Below are 18,368 nucleotides of genomic sequence, written 5' to 3'. Positions count from 1 at the left end.
TGAGACATTATTAAGAGATATGAAATAGAAGTGAAAGCCAAAATATTTTTAGAATTTATGGTTGTTGGCCTGTCTGTGTCTTTGTTCCAGCATTAAGAATGAATCTTTTTTTTTATGTCACTAGGTCGGCAAACAAGCGTACGGCTCACCTGATGGTAAGCGATTACCGTAGCTTATAGACACCTGCAACACCAGAAGCATCGCAAGCGCGTTGCCGACCCAATCCCCAATCCCCCAGGAGCTCTGGTCACCTTACTCACCAACAGGAACACAATACTGCTTGAAAACAGTATTATTTTTAACCGACTTCCAAAAAAGGAGGAGGTTCTCAATTCGACTGTATTTTTTTTTTTTTTTTTTTTATGTATGTTACATCAGAACTTTTGACCGGGTAGACCGATTTCGACAAATTTTGTTTTAATCGAAAAGTGGTGTGTGCCAATTGGTCCCATTTAAATTTATTTGAGATCTAACAACTAGTTTTCGAGCTACATCTAATAATGCGTTTTTACTTGACGCTTTTTTCGTCGATCTTCGTTGTATTATACCGCATAACTTTCTACTGGATGTACCGATTTTGATAATTCTTTTTTTGTTGGAAAGGGGATATCTTTAGTTTGTTACCATGATAAGGAAACCAGGATTTGATGATGGGACCCCAGAGAAATCGAGGGAAACTCTCGAAAATCCGTAATAACTTTTTACTGGGTGTACCGATTTTGATAATTTTTAATTTAATCGAAAGCTGATGTTTATCATGTGGTCATATATAAATTTTATCGAGATCTGATAAATACTTTTTGAGGAATCTTTGATAACGCGTAGTTGCTTGACTATTTTTTCGTCGATCTACGTTGTATTACTTGTCGATGTAATTGAAGTCGGTTTTTTTTTCGTTTGCGAGCAAACACAATTATGCTGTGATCTTGTGTATGGTCGAGGTACTACCCCAGTCGGCTGCTCCATATTTTGAGCAGGAAATTCCTACTGTGCCCTACCAATCTGGTATAGGTTTTATCTTAATACACCATAAAACACATAATGAATTATTGCTCTACAAACAATTGTAGTGAAAATTTTATTCCATTTTCCACACTAACAAAAACACGGTTAAAGCCAAGTTTCTATGTATTCTATAATCTATCTATTCTATAATGTATAATTATTTTTATCTCTACTTAGCTAGGCTGTGCGTTTTCTTTGACTCATACTTATAACTAGCTGTGATCCGTGGTTTCACCTGCGTTAATTTAAGAATCCAAAACAAAAAGATTTTTTCACTTCTATTGTAATCGTATGTTTTACAGATATAAATTCAGTTTAAATTTAATTATACCTACGTACAGAAGAAACGTAGCTCATTGATTATAAAACAAGTCACTTTTAACTTAACTAAATAGGTTTTAGGATATATTTTTTTTAAAGTAAAAATAATACAAATAGTAATTCCAGTTTTTTTTAAACTTTCGGGATTAATTTTTTTTATGGGAACGCAACTCGATAGAACAAAAATTTTACATCGTTTGTTTGTGTTTTGCTATTGTGTAAATAACTAGATATATGTACTTGAAAAAAAATGTTTCGAAATCACTGATAGACAATTTTATTTATATGTTAGATAATACATAATTTATACACATAAAATAGGTATTTGACATAAAAACTAATTTCTAAAACAAAACTAAGCTGAGCTCAAAATTAAAAGTTTTTTTTAAGATCTATTTTTATAAGCTCACGGACGAAATATCAAATGTAATTCATTATAGAAATAAAAAAAATATATATTTATTTAACGATTTGTCGAGCCGCTTACAAGTGATGATTTTTTTCATAAATTCAATTAGTTTTCTGCCACGGCTTTACCCGCGTGGATTTTTTGACTGTACCGTTTTCTCACATTAAACTATACCATACGTTGCTCAGTGATAACATAGTATTATATTTGTAAAATAATTTCAAAACTTAACCTTTAATTTTTCTGTACAATCATAATAAATAAGTAAAAAATTAAATCTTTTCCTTCTAAATATTTGACCTATGTATACTTGAATCGCAAGTATATTATATTTATGAAAACCTCAACATTTACAAGTATAATTGTGTAAGAAGCAGTATTATAACATTAAATTATTAATATTTTTTGCTTTTAGTAAAAATCTTGATCTTATAGATATAGTCGTACATTCTTTATATCTAGAACGTTTGAATATTGCAATCAGCCATAGAGTCAGTCGTTGCTGCAGTTCTATCTCCAGTCTAAAGACATCATCTATATTATTAATAATATTAATTATCGGATTTATACGGTAATTATAAATTAAATGATGGTCTACTTTAAAAAATGAATAAAATTAATGACTGTATTATAATAGAAATCGATTTTAAAATAACGCTTGTGGTCGTGAAACTGAAAATGCCATATCATTTCAAGTTCACTATTATTCAGTTTTTTATAAGTATAACCTACTTATGTATTTGGTAGGTATAATAAAATTTTCTAACAAATAATATAGAATATTAGTTGCTGAAACAAAAAAAAAAAAAAAAACATTTTTAAACAACACTCCATAAATATGACTTGAAGTTGACAAAAATAATGTAATACAGAAACGAAAACAATATTCGTATATCAGGGATATATCGAGTATTATAAAAACAAATCGATAATTTGAAATAAAATATCTTTCTCATATGGCGTAACAGTCCTAATGTGCGAAAAAAAACACCTTTATATCAAAATAAATGTGTATTAAGAATGACACTTAGCACTTAACGGTCAATAACCTCCGAAGTCGATGTGTATTTAAAGGTATAAACGAATAAACTTCGGAGTGTTATTGAAATCTTAAATTTTTGATACTTTTACGTTATTTTATGAAACGAAACAAATAAAAGTTGTCTTCTAGCTTATATTTTACGAAATGATAGCATTCGAAAAGGCGATATCTGAAGAAAATGTATTAAATCACGCTAAAAGTTTGTCCACGTGACCTAAAGTAAACTCATCATAATATAACTTCTTGTAGAAATACATGTCACAGAATCTAAGAATATTATTTATTCTAGAACTAATAAAACTGTTTTTATTTAAATGGAAAAACATTTATCATTTTAGACTTATTATGAATTATTACGACACTGACTCCGATTTTAATTTATAAAGAATACCTACCTGAAATGTATTTACACTTTTTATTTCTAAAATTAGAAACCATTCATTTTATCATATTCTAGTTACTAAATTTATTGCTGTGGTATTTAATAAATATTTATAACTATATTAAAAATCTAAAAGTAGAGAAAAATTGAAGCCAGAAATGTTAGTACCAAAATCAATAACAAACAAATAAATAAAGTTTTATGACCGATTGTCATGACACATCATTTACTTTATCTCAAACGTTTTAAGATTTTTTTTTAAACTAGGTATTTTTTAATGTTTTCTTTATTTTAAAATGATGTACTTTTAATATCAAACCAGAAGTGTAAAACTGCTATAGCGTTTTGTTAATTTATGTTACCTTTTATTTTTGGTAAATATTTGCATTACACGAAATGAATTACAAACAAAATTCATGTCTCACTTAATCTTCAGAAGGTTTCAGAACGAATGTTGTGATATCGTTGCGAGACACAGCTTATCGTTAATTTAGAGTCTCCGATTAGAGTCCGCAAGCCGACGTACGCTAACGAGCATTCGTTTTAAATTTATTTTTATTTTAACAACAGTACGGTGCCGATGTTTTGTCTTCTACCGACGATTGTGCAAAGTTAATTGGATTGCCTGCTTTAAAATAAGTAAGTAAAGGGTACCTCGACATCCATAGTACATAACATTGGTATTTAATCTCAAGATCTGTCCAAAGAATCTACTTTTTGAAACACTTTTAATAATTTAATTTATACACTAACAATTATAATTGAATAGAATATATACCTTAGTTTTCGTTGATTTCAGCGGGGAACTCGAAGATACAGCACAAATTTCAACTTCATATCTATCAACGCCAGCTTCTCTGTCCAATGAAATTGCAGTTGACAAGATCCCTAATGAGGAATCTATGTCAAATAATCTGTCCACTTGTTTGTTATCACCAGTCACATTCACTATATAATACTCTAATCCCCCTTTATAGTTATTAGTTAAATTCAACACAGGCGTTCCAGCTGGTTCATTTTCAGACACACTAATAGATCCTACATTTGTCCATGTTATGTCTTCTAGTTCCATTCCACCCATTATAACACTCACGTAAGTTTCCGTACTTTTCTGCTCACTTAACACAGCTTCGTCCGTTGCTTTAATGACAAGATTCCATCTTGCGTCCGGGACCACGGGAGGGTATCGCAACGTTAATGCACCATTGCTTCTATGTAAATCGAATATATCGTTACTACCATGAATTAATTTATAAGTAACCAATCCGTTCGTTCCCGAGTCGAGATCACGAGCCAAAACGTTCATAATGAATATTCCATGACTCATACTTCGACCTAATCTTGCAGAATTAATTACAGCAGCATTCATCGAAACAAAGATAGGTGCATTGTCATTTATATCTTCTACAATAACAGTCACTAGTTTTTCAGCAGATAATCTTGCAAAAGGTGGTTCGGCTCTGTCATAAGCTACAACGGTAATTCTAAATGTGTCAATGCTTTCTCTATCAATGGGTAATAAAGTATGTATGACACCTGTAATATTATTAATTGCAAAATGCCTTCTACTATCATTTGGATCCTGGTGTGTAATTGAGTAGTACACTTTACCATTCAAACCAGAATCGGGATCTTCGGCTGTTACTGTAACAATAGGAGTATGAGTCGGAATTCCTTCTCTTATTTGTCTAACAATAGCAGTATTAGTAAATACTGGTGCATTATCATTTGCGTCAATGACGTTTACTATAAACGAAATACTCGATGAAAGACTAGGATTTCCATTATCTGTAGCAGTTATATTCAATACATAAGAAGTTAAGTCCTCGTAATCTAAATGCTTATGTAGAAAGAGCTCTCCAGAATAGCTATCAATAAAAAATGTTTCTTTCCTATTTCCCGAAGAAATAGAAAATTGCAATTCCTTATTTATACCTAAGTCAGCATCAGTTGCGTGAAATTGTATAATTTTCTTATTTATTGGTTCCGTTTCTATAACTGAAACTTTCATTTGCGTCTGAGTAAATAACGGCACATTGTCATTTTCATCAAGTACATCTACACTTATTGTCGTACTAGAAGAAAGACGTACGTCTTGACCGGAGTCATGCGCCAATATTGTAAGTAGATAACGATCAACGGATTCACGATCTAAAGGTTTGTTAATAAATAGTTGACCAGTAGCTTCATCTAGCATGAATTTGCCCATATCATCTCCTCCTATTAATTTATAATATATATCTCCATTAAGACCTTCATCGGCATCTGAAGAATAAACTCTCATAATAGAAGCTCCTACCGCAGTACCTTCAGAAACCTCAACGGCATATGGAGTTCGCACGAATATAGGTGCGTTATCATTGACATCCGTAATGTATATGGTTACTCTTACGGAGTCTGACAACTGAACCTTACCGTTATCACTAACTGTAACCGTTAATGTTATATAATTTTGACCAGAATTCTGAGCTAAGTTTTCTCTATCAAAAGATTTTAATGTTTTAATGAAACCATTCCTCGAGTCTATTCTAAAGTCATTTTGAGCAATAGGTAAACTGAATGTCAGTTCTGCATTACGCCCTATGTCTTTGTCTGTTGCTGTCAATTTACCAACAAAAGTATCAGGAGGCTCGTTTTCTTTAATTTTGAATATAAATGTTGTATTGGTAAACTGTGGACTGTTATCGTTTTCGTCTAAAACGTGAATAACAATCGGAACTTGTGACGATCTTGGTGGTTTGCCATAATCAGACGCTGTTATAGTTAACGAATAATAATCTTTTTCTTCCCTATCAAGTGGATTTTTTACATAAAGATAACCATCAGGAAAAATCCCAAATTTTCCATCCATATTTCCTTCAGTGATTGAATACGATATTCTACCATTTGGCCCCAAATCAGCATCTGAAGCGGATATTGAAAAGAACCTAGTATTGACTAATGTCGACTCTAACAAAGAGGTTTCGTAGGATGTATGATCAAATACGGGAGTATGATCATTTACATCTTCTATAATAGCAGTAATCGTATGTTTTGTAGCAAGAACAGGTCTACCAGCATCAGAAGCTGTAACTTCGACGGATAAAACAGTACCAGGTTCACTTGTTAAAGCTCTATTCAAATATATTACACCCGTCGTCTCAGATATTTTAAAACTATCATCAGGGTTGTAACTTAAAGCGTAAGAAATAGTCCGATTAGATCCTGAGTCACGATCAGTGGCCCTGGCAAAATACACCTCCTGTCCTACTGCCATATTTTCTGGAATGCGAACATCATCTTTTCCTTCAATAAAATATGGGTAATTATCATTTATGTCCAACACCGAAATATTTACAGTCGTAAAACCAAAAGCTTGTCCACTTTTAGCCATAATTTTCAAATGATAGGTCATTTTATCTTCACGATCAACGTTGGATTCGGTTGTTATTGTTCCAGCCTTTTCATCTATTTTAAAAACATGTTTTTGATCTCCTTCCATTATATAATACGATACTGACTCAATTAATGTTCTTGTAGTAACTTTACCAACAAAACGACCGTGTTGAAACTTTGTATTTCCTTCATCTTCAACTATTTTGAAGTTGTAACCATTATATCCTTCAAATTCCAGACTTTTCCAGTGCGAAGTTTTAATTATATCAATAAATGCATCTTCCACAGCTCGTCTATTACCTTTGTCTTTACACGATATGCGCAAAGAATACAGTTCTTTCGGTGAATTACGCAAGTCTTTTTGTAAGATAATATTACCAGTTATTGGTTCAATATCAAAATATCCGTCACCTCCACTTTCAAGCTTGTATACGACTTTCGCATTTTCACCTTCATCTAAATCAATTGCATTTACTTTGAGTATCTTCGATCCAAGAATTGCGTCTTCTCTTATACTTTCAAAATATCTTTGAGGGTAAAATACAGGATCATTGTCATTTGCATCAAGAACTTTAAGAAATACTGTTGCTGTTGATGACTGCGGTGGATATCCTTGATCTTTAGCAATCACTTGAATTTCATATAATGGTATTTTTTCTCTATCTAATTCTGTAGCAGCGCTTAATTGACCCGTTATAGCGTCTAATGTAAAAGTGTTTGGATATTTTCTCTCTACACTAGGTGATAAATAGTATGACACTGAACCGTTGGTTCCTTGATCGTAGTCGGAAGCAGTTATTATAAGTATTTCTTTCAGAGGTTTGATATTTTCTTGAAGAGTTGCATTAATTTGTGTTTGTGGAAAAGACGGTGCTTCATCGTTCTCATCTAATATTGTAATTTTTAATCTAGTATAAGCCCATTTAGGATTTGGCCCACCGTCTCTTGCTGACACATTTAATTCAACTGTTCCTTGAATTTCTCTATCCAAAGCGGTTCTTGTTGTTACCAAACCAGTAAAATGATCAATTAAAAACCATTGTTGTTGATTTCCATCATAAAAATCATAATAAATTTCAGCGTTTACACCAGAATCTTCATCAGTAGCTGTTATACCAGCTACATAAGTTCCAGAAGGTGCAAGTTCACTTAATACCGTTGAATATTCTGATTTTTCAAATACTGGTTCGTGATCATTTACATCATTAACATGAATTACAAGGAACGAAGTAGCAGTCCGTGCAGGTATACCTTTATCAGTAGCAACAACTGTTAAATTGTATTTACTTATTTCTTCCCTATCTAAAATGCCATTTACATGAACAATGTAAACGCTACTAGAGTTTTCTAATCGAAAGTGATTTAATTCATTTCCTGCTACGATACTCACACTTGTTCTACCATTTAGACCTGCATCTAAATCGGTAACTGTAATGGCAGCTACCAATGATCCATTTTTTGCATTTTCATCAACAGTAGCAAAACTCGCTGTTGGTGGCACATAAGTAAAAGTAATAACCGGATCATGATCATTTGCGTCTATAAGATTAACGGTGACATACGTTCTTGCATCTTGGCGTGGAATCCCATGATCCTTTGCTATAACGGTTAGCACACAAGTCATATTACACGTTGTATTACTACAATACTTTGGACAATTAAGTTTTTTAACCGTTGTTATTACACCGGATTCAGGGTCAACTGCAAATTGTTTTTCGGTCTCCGTTACTTCATAGGTTATTTTACTATTGTCACCTAAATCACTATCTGTAGCAGTTACTTTTAAAACTGTTGTTCCCGGGGGTACACTTTCATTAAGTGATACAGAGAAGTCACTCTGATCAAAAATAGGAGGATTATCATTAACGTCCAAAATAGAAACGTTTACTTGAAGATATCCATATTTCGGTGGATTTCCACCATCGCGCGCTGATATGTTCAAAATATAAAAATCTGTGGTTTCTCTATCCAGCTTTCCCGTAGTTTCTAAATGCAAATAAGAAGTTTGCCCACTCGGGTTAACTGTTAGATTTAAACGAAATTTTTCGTCGTTATCACCATCTACTATTCTGTAATCATTAGCAATGCCATTTTCACCCAAGTCCTTGTCGGTAGCAGCGTCTAACAATAACTTAGTACCCGGAGCCGCACTTTCGGAAAACGCTACAGCTATTACGGGTTCTGGGAATTCTGGATAATTATCGTTTACGTCCGTTACACGAAGTCTCACTTCAATAGGATAGGTGGGATGACTCGAAAGAACAACAAACGCATAACGATCTACATTTTCGCGATCGAGAACTAAATTCGTCTTTATCTCTCCCGACATCGGATCAAGAATAAACTCTTTTGGTGGTTCATTAAAGCGATACGTAAAGCCGGGTTTTGTAGGGATTCTTCCGACAATAGTTCCAATAGGCTGAGCCTCGGGTACACGAAGGTCTACACCGGTGTCGACGGCACGAGACTGCATCTGTTCGGCGGCGGCGCTAGCGCCCGCGCCGGTAAGCAGCGCCAGCGCGACCAGCACCACGTGCCACCGCCCCATCCTGGTCATGACACTGATGATAACATTGCAAGATTAGTTCTCCTGCAGCGAAAGTAACCCGTGACGAAACCGCTTATTGTGTCCCGTTCGCGCAGTGTCGCGCACTCGCTCGTTTCAGGTATGCAACATGGCCGCGACGACCTGCGCGAGCACGAATATCTCACAGAAAGTACGACCCGACGTTGCGCCTACGCCGTCACATTCATTCGTAAACACACGTGACACTCACTATCTGCACCAGTTACAGACTTAAAATTGTTTTGTAACAATCGAAGTAAACTAAACAAACAGTATGTAAACAACTCTTATCAAATAAAGATATCACAATATATAAACACAATCCTTTTAAGTTATTCTAACTGGGTTATGTATAAACCGCAACGATAACAACCTGCAAGTTGCGTCGCGTTCGACACGGTACTGGCGGGCGAAGGTTCTTTTGACGCCCCGCGACCCGCCCTGCTCCGCGGCGATCTTTCCCCGCAGCCTTAAAAGCTCGTGGCTGTAGGATGATGATGCTAAGATAATGGCCGCCCAAGGTACTATTTATATCATTACTTAATATAACTTATAATATCATAACTAAAATATTTAATATGTATGTTCACAATTTATTTTGATATTTATATATCATTTCATACTAAAAACCCATTTTATTTAACTTTCTCGAAAGCTCATTATAAATATTTAATTTTTTTGATTAAAAAAAAGAAAAGTAATTAATGTGTACATATGTACATCAAAACATTTGTAACATTCCTAGCAAAAATGTACAGCACAAAAGACTAATGTGCGCGTTGATGTCTTTTAAATCATGTTTAAAATTATAAAATAAAAACTTCATTGAATTTGTGTTGTTGAACTTTATTGAAGTTGTTTGGTGTGGATTTTAAAAATGTTGAAATATTATTGTTATTTTATGGTAAAAATCTTAATATTTCGATAAAACATTATAGTAACATAACTTATCCTACAGATGAGCGTTATTATACCATTTTATAAATATTTATCAGGACAAAATTATAAACAGTAAATACAAAATTTAAGTAAACTATTTTCTAACTTTCATATGTGTATGATATACGTACATATACATTAAAAACAAACTAATTGATAAAAGTAGAAACTTTGCTAAAGCTCCATCTACAGCAAACTTAAGCTCGGTATCAAGACTATGACGTGAAGCGTATCGTTGAATTAAGCTTCTCTTAGTACTTAAAATCTAATACAGAAGCCTGACAATAGATGGCGTCACTGCAAACATTTAAAAATATTACGAGTAGTCATTTTTTTTAGTTTTGTCTAAAGCCATAGTATAAATTATTATCATATTCTTACATTACGTTAAAAATTATAATAATAATGATAATTAAATGAAAAATTATGAAACAACAAATAAAAAATAAGCCAATGAAAGGAAACGACAAATATATTTAGGAGAGTTTTCTAATACGTAGCATTCATTTAAAGGCTTTTGTTTTAACCAAAAGTCGACTATTTATTCATGGATACGTTAATCAATGGATCTTCAGTATGCATAAGGGCTCCTTTGGGCGGCTAAAAATAGACATGTACTGTACTGTCTATATTTTCATTTGAAACACTTGTTGCTGAAAAGATTTGACGTCACTTCCCCATTCCACTGCTAGCAGCTTCGGCTAGGGGGGTTTGCCCCCCTGCGGGACGTTCTGACGTAAGGACCTATCCTCATGAATGGAAAGAGTCCTATACTTAGCTGGCTTGCGTTTCATATCAAAAAAGCACATTTCCACCTCCTACGTCATTTTAACTGAATCTACCTACACTATTACTATTTATTATTATAACGAATTAAATAATAACAAATATAATTTTTATGAATTACTAAAACATAATAACTTATAATTAGTCTACAATTTCTGTAACACAGTTCATTAATGAAACCGAAGCAATGTTATTATAACATTAATTTACAATAAAGTAATGAAATAATATTAAGGAATGTTGTTCACTTACGTAAAGATACTCTTTTCGAGTCTCGTTTCAATATTCATTTCATAAATATATATTTTAATTAATTTATCACAAACAATAGAAACAATGCCAATGAGTTTTTTTCAAAGTCGTTATTTATTTTTGCGATATAGAGAAGCACAAGAGATACTTATATCTCAGAAAAGCACAAATACCGTATTTTTTATTAATAGAAACAGCTACCTCCTACGCTGTTAAACTATGACTGTACAGCTGTGTGTGGGTGTGTATGTGTGTAAATTCAGAGCCAATAGGAAAATGAAGCACACTATTACATAACAAACAGACGTGTATTGAAAACTTCCAATTGAGAAGACGTCACAAAGAAAAATCAATTAATGTGGATCTGAAAGCGTCTTCAATTGACTCGCTGTAATAGTAAAGCTATTTTTAGTATTTCTTTCTTTGTTATACGAGTCTACATCGAGCTAAATAACAGATAACAGTTTTAATATTGTATTATTTTTTCTTCTTCTTCTTCTTCAGGGTTAATGGCTTTTAAATATGTATAAAATAAGATAACTGATATTATCAAAAAAATATGAGATGGCTTTAAGAACACTTATAAGATATATTATTGGAATATTGTTGGAATATTATAGGAAGATTATAGGAATTTTAGTACACCTACACGTATTTAATTTAGAAAGTATTTTTATCCTTATGTTTTCACCTTGCTTCAAACGAATAATAACGATACTTATTGTCTAGAAAGATACTTATATTCAATATAGACTTCTGTTATGTATTAGTAGTAGTCAATAAAATAATATTAAACAAGTCGGTGACGTTTATCAAATAACTTTAATTTTACAATTTTCTTTCCTCAAGAGCATTAGCAAAAGTTTATGGAAATAGTCATGGCCTAAATTTTGCAATACTGAGTAAAGTTTCAAGAAGGTATTTTTAAGATTATGAAACCCAGGTATCAATTTTACTAGATATTGACCTGCAACGACGTCGCTGGGGCGCCAGGCGGTCATCGACCTCTTATTTAGTACTTCCGCTACCGAAGTTGATAATGCACTTCTACTGTTACGTCTATAACATATCGCGACTTAACCCTCTTCCGACCTGCGCTATGGTGTATCAATAACACAAATACGTAAACGTCACTTTAACTCGCATTAACAACTTCAAGCATCACGGTTTTATTTTCATCAAAGGTTCACGTACTCGTATAATCATAATATATATCAATACATATAATAAAAATGTAATAATTAATCTATATATTAATACGTGAAGCAAAAACATTACATTAAATCAATGAAAAAGCATTACACACACGCATATACTCTTTTGTTTAACAATGTTCATACTTATAATTTAAATTAATTATGTTTGAATTTCAACCACTGGATGACCACTAGTATATACTTATAATTGTTTTAACATTGACAAATTAATTTTGTCATCATCAGCATGTCAGAAGACATCTATTGTTGTACAATTGTCGAAATTATGTTATGTATAAAATATCACAAAGGGTCATAAAATATTAACACAATATTTCAATCAATTTTCATGTTGCTACACAGTAATCTGCGTCTAACTTTATCAAAAATTAATTTTATAAATGCGCAGAGTACGGATGTCGCTTATTACAACGTTATGAATATGTAATGAAATTTATTATCTAAATACGTAAAGATAACGCGTAGTGTTATCTTATTATTTGTCGAATTTATATTTTTGATTACTGGTTAGAGTCGATATGTGGGTCGTAGCCGGACATTTTTTTACACCTTTACAAAAAACAGTTTTAATTCGGATGGGTAACTGACTCCTGAATTTATTAGATTAAAACAGAAAAACTTTTAATCTTCAGTCTTTTAGTGTAGCTTTATTCAACCGTCAAGGACCAGAAAGTTATATTATATATTATTAGATTCTATACTGTATTTTCGACTCCTAACTGGGTTCCTTCAAATAGGGTATTCTGCAGGAGTTATCGATCACGTTCCACGTAAAAAAAAGAATGGTACTTTTAAAAATTTTACTTGGTCTTAATATAAGAGCTACTCTGGCAAGGTTCTTATGCATAACCGTCCAATACTATTTTTCTTAGCCCTAAAAAACTTCGATAAATTGAAATATCAATAGTAACTGCCACATACAACTAAAGAACCGCAAATGGAAACGAATTCTTTTTCTCGTAGGAGGTTTTCATTGAAAATTGTAGTCGTGCTTACGCGCTCACGAGAGGTATCATGAAAAATGAGTCTATTAAAGCTGCTCGTCTATTTAAACAAAGTCAAATAAAAAAAATGGGCAAAAAAAATTCTACGCGGAACATGATATCTATTACACCTACAGAACCCTCCATTTGATGGAACGCAGTTAGGAGTCGAACACCTTATGTACCTTCATATAATCTATAAATTACATTATATTAATATGTTCCATTCTATATTTAAATTCATTACATATATACTACTGTACTAAAATATTTCTATTTTTAAAATTGCACAGATTACACGTGTAGTTATAAAACCTTTATAAAAATAGTTTCCTCCTGTTTCTTATTACGAAGTTCTTATATAGTCACCAACAGGTAAAATCATTAATTAGTTAAACACTGCATTGTTTTGTACTATGTCGCATTGAAATAATGTTTACTACGATAATTTAATGTAAAAGTAAACTATACCTCACATTGAATTGATTTTATGAAATCGCTGAAAACACTTTTTAGTACGTGAAATCTATTTTAAGGCCCTTTATTTTTTGAAAAACAGGCTATATCTACGTCTCACACACCCGTGAATAGTAAACACTTAGAGCATAAAAACACCATCAATTGTACTGCTATCTAAAGAAATGGAGGGCACCAGAGGATATTAATTACCTATACGAAAATGATTGAATAGTGATAACCTCCAACAAACAAATTTTTAAACCTTTTATTTTTAACCTTTTGCGATCACCAAACGAAGTAGTAAGTAAGTAATGAGGTCTTTTTCTCGTAAACAACCCTCTATACAAATAAACATAAGTTGATACAAACATGTAAATATAATCCTTTAATACTTTCATAAATTATATTTCTGTTATTACCTAGTCATCTTTAATCACTCAGTGTAACTAAAGTACATTCTATAAGGATTTAGGTAAAAACAGTATATAATAACAATAATACTAAGAATTAATCTGATGCCCCTTGATTTATGAAACATTTTTAGGCCGTCATCATACCATCAAGGATATGTCAGAAGGACAAGGACATGACACATGTATAATGTAAACACCATTATCCTTATTTAGAGTAGAAGGTCGATTCTCAGTAGGGTTTCAACAGGCTGTTAAATTTTGGTAACATTGTCTAAAAGTGTTAAATATTAATAATTTAAATCATATATCACTATCGCAGACACAGTTGTGTCTGTATGTAGCTGTGTAGAAATTTAAAAAAAAAATGGTTTACACTTAAACATCATAATGACGCAAATAAAGTTGTAAAGGAGTTATCAGTACCGATAAACCTATACTTAAAATAAATTCATTTAGTGTCTTCATAATGTGTAACTGTAAAATATTAAATTTTCCGATATATTAATGTTAAAAAATATATGAAATACTTTTTTAAAATTAATTTATCATTTTATAGGTACTTGATTCTATAATTTGATTGCATGTTTTTAATTTGTATTTTTTTTCAAGTATTCTATGTCACAAGAGTAGCCCGAAAAATCAAAAAAGTAACATTTACTACTATTAGCATTACGTACTAACAAAAATACACTTATTCAACAGATACGACTATCTTTAACAATACATCGACAAAAATCGTGCTGTTTAGTAAGATGAATAATCTGTGGGCGCGATCGATAGTCATGTAGCGGGAGCTGAGAATGGGAAACACCACCCAGCCACCTCCGTAGGGTGTACGCAGGGTGGTTCATTGAGAACGTGTGGGCGGCGCGTGGGCGACTAGCTTATAAAGGACTGCGACCCGCCCTGTCGTCACAGTCGTGCCCTGAACCTACTTTACGAAGGATCATTGTGCAAAATGTGCATTGTAAACTCTGGACTCAGGTAAGTTATTGTAATATAAAGCTTAAATTCATAATCAATTTAACATTTATCAGTCACTTAAATAATTCGAAAGTAATAAATAAAATATGTTGCATATAATAATTTCTTATATAACAACATTACTACTTTATTTCTTTATTATTCGAATGATTTAGAATATAAAAAAATTTATAACTCATTATAATTAATTGTAGGATGTGGATAGTTTTGCTTTGCTATCTGTTGGCACAAGCAAAAACCTATCCACTGCAAGGATGGCCTATGTACGCTCAGACTCCAAGGGAATATTCTGAAGACGATTACTATTATGCCCCAAAAATTCAGTACTACTACGACGCTCCAGCTGTAAACGTAGCTGAAGTATACGGTCAAGTTCCTTACACATATTATTATGACCCATATGATCACTTTGCAAATGAGGCGCCGCAGAAACAAGAAGATCGCTTAGCCACTTTACCTATCGGTCAAGAGACATGGTTTGAAAGTGAATCAACACCTCGGTGGAAATCAAATAATATGGATGATGTCAATGCAGCTTTCCTAGACAATTTAATTCTTACACAAATGGCTCAAGATGCACAAAGGAGACGAGAAAATGCTCGAGCTGCCTTTTCAAATATTGACTATGAAGAAAAAGAAAACGAAGATGAAGATGTCCGAGAACTAAAGGCCCTGGCCGAAAAACCACATTACCATGTACCTAAAACTGTTCCTAAAATTGAAGATGACGATTATTCCGAAGATTATAGTGACTCTTTTATAAACTGGAATGGAAATAAACGAAGTGTAACAACTCCAGCTCCCGAAAGTAGTACAGAGGAAGTAAAAGATATCAACAAAGAAGTAGTAATGCCCCGTCCAGCGCAGACCTCTCACAATCATAAAACCCATCATTCCGATAAAGATAAAATTAATTTTCCCTTCTACAACACGATTACAAAGTTTCTCGAAAAACAAGGCCATGTAAGTACCTACTTTCTGACGAATTAAGAAACATACGCTAACTACATTTTATTTATTTCTTTACTTATTTTATAGTTTAAAACATTACGTTCATTTAGAGATTGCGGAACCCCGATGTCTAAAAATAACTTGGCCGGGTTGGGGGTGGTGGGTGACACGCACTCTAAGGTCGGGTCAATCGGGTAGTGCGGGATGCGGGGAATTTCTATCAGCTAAATATACTTTACTTAATAAAATATGTTAAGTACTATTTTGTTAAATAAAAAGTTTATTTTCAGGAAAGTTTGAAAGCACGAAGAATTGACAAACGGTTTGTCGCTGGTGATTCCGATCTTGTACTGGAACTTCGAGGACTGAAACATCGTATCGCAACTTAAATTGATGTATTTGTTTACCGCCAACTAATATGAGACTGAGTATTATTTTAGAATTGTAAATTTATGGCAACAGCGACCTGAAAATATCCTAACGAGAAAAGGCGACTTAAAATGAAAAAAAAAGGAATAGTTCTTGTCTATAAAAATGTACTTATCATACAGCTATATTTTAGACGTTAACAACGACTAAATTAAATAGTTTTTTGCCGCCCATCTAAAATAATATATATTTATTTTACTTGCAATAACAATCTTGTTTCAAGAAAATCAATTGTTGCTGACTGGATTTCTATAAAATAAGTAATCGATTTAATATTTATAGTTACTCCAATCTTTTTCGATTCTTTACTAATTTTGATAAAGTTTCGTAGTTAATATGCAAGTGAACGTACAAAATGTGACTATAATAACGATTTCCGAATACTTGTGTACCTATCAATTAGGAAGATGGTAATTTTTCGAGTGAATCTTGTTGAGATGTTTTCCTTCAATCGGCAGCTAACGAGTCGCACAAACTTTTGTGCATTTGTAAATATTAGGTATCGTTCTTTTAAGACTTAGATAGAGAAGAAATACATCTAATTTGTATGTTTTGAAAATGAATGCGTACTTGTTTTTACTGTGTATAATAATTAGTAATGTTTTCTTTGCTACGATATTTTCAAACTGGAGGTAAAATCCATTAAGATGCGACTTCTGTACACTAATTTATAAGATAACTTTGATTCTTAAAATATATAAGTAACTTGATCTTTCTTATCAATTAACAATATTTTTAAAAACATATTTAAATTTGTAATATATTACTCAAATAATCGACAGATAACTTTCTTCCGAATTGTTTCAAGCTATTTATTTCTATCGAGTATACTATATACAGGTGCTATTTTTATTTTGTTAGTTTTCGGTCTAATCTGACAATACAGTACATCTTTTTGCAAAGCAAAAGTTTAAATATTGTATACTTTTATAATAGTAAGGAAAAAATGATTCTCTCGGGAAGCAGAGGATTAGGTGATATTTTAGCTTTACAGCTTCTTAACTAATGTTTGTATAACAACCGGTCTATGAGACCCTTGTGAAAGTTTATTATGAATTTAGCTACTCTATGATTTATTTTTCAAGAATTGTCATGTTAATTTAGCATTTGTCTTTAAAATCCAATTTCCAATTTCCTTGTCGTGCTAAAATCACTTCATAAATGTTTTTTTAATAAAATCGATAAATTAAATGAAAATTATCTTTGTAAAGTACATATCTGTTAATAATAAAGTCAAATTAATTTCCATATTTGTATAAAGAATTCAAAATTCAAACTAAATGCATAAAATTGTTTTATAATTGTCTCAGTAAAATATTGTTAGTATTACTTACATTCTTACCTTAATGAATCGTCGTTAAAATATAATAATCCCTCTTCTTTATTACATCTACTTTTTTGTAAAATAATTGTTATTTTGAAGATTAAGGTACTGCATTAAGGTAGATAGATAATAAATATCAAAACTTCGCAAATGATGTATTCTATACAAGCCTATTGTTTAGATGACTATTGCGTAAAAATTTTGGGCTCAAAATATCACTTTACATACACGACTATCCGTATATATTTTATAGAGATTTATTAGCATATTTTTCGTTTATCTTAAAATAATTATAATATCTTATATCAACGGATACAAGTTAAAAATAGAGAAAGAATGTAAAAGTAAACAATGTATCAAAAAAAAAAAAAAAAAATAAAAAAGTATATTCATGATATAACAGTTGTTTTATTGTTATTTTCTCAATTCACATGACTACAATTCACGCAATACTTTGTTATTATATTATTTACCATATCTGCCTTGTTAAAAATAGAATTAATATAAAGTCTAAATTGAAGATATAGAATC

General features: G+C 32.0%; 2 protein-coding genes across 2 annotated transcripts in view; one reads left to right on the top strand and one right to left on the bottom strand.

Annotated features, from left to right (window-relative positions):
* LOC123655917 (cadherin-related tumor suppressor) overlaps positions 1 to 9,091 on the bottom strand; it is a 117,407-nt gene extending 108,316 nt beyond the window's left edge. Inside the window, exon 1 of the mRNA XM_045591659.1 lies at positions 3,938 to 9,091. Coding sequence (XP_045447615.1) covers positions 3,938 to 9,091 — 5,154 coding nt within the window. The remainder of the gene's footprint in view (positions 1 to 3,937) is intronic.
* Positions 9,092 to 15,069: 5,978 nt separating this feature from the next.
* LOC123655918 lies at positions 15,070 to 16,610 on the top strand. Its single transcript, XM_045591660.1, has 3 exons — positions 15,070 to 15,133; positions 15,328 to 16,096; positions 16,375 to 16,610. Exons 1-3 carry the CDS (start codon positions 15,108 to 15,110, stop codon positions 16,471 to 16,473), a joined length of 894 nt encoding a protein of 297 aa, XP_045447616.1. The 5' UTR covers positions 15,070 to 15,107; the 3' UTR covers positions 16,474 to 16,610.
* The last annotated feature ends 1,758 nt before the right edge of the window (positions 16,611 to 18,368 follow it).

This window comes from Melitaea cinxia, chromosome 8 (genome assembly GCF_905220565.1).
Source record: "Melitaea cinxia chromosome 8, ilMelCinx1.1, whole genome shotgun sequence".
NCBI lineage: Eukaryota > Metazoa > Arthropoda > Insecta > Lepidoptera > Nymphalidae > Melitaea > Melitaea cinxia.
Note: the sequence above shows the minus strand (reverse complement) of the source record. Positions and strands in the feature narration are given on the sequence as shown.

Excerpts from the sequence above, each read along its gene's own strand:
- LOC123655918 (XM_045591660.1), top strand. The coding sequence starts at position 15,108 with ATGTGCATTGTAAACTCTGGACTCAG. Across the intron at positions 15,134-15,327 it reads ATTGTAAACTCTGGACTCAG|GATGTGGATAGTTTTGCTTT; the intron begins GTAAGTTATTGT and ends AATTAATTGTAG. Across the intron at positions 16,097-16,374 it reads TTCTCGAAAAACAAGGCCAT|GAAAGTTTGAAAGCACGAAG; the intron begins GTAAGTACCTAC and ends GTTTATTTTCAG.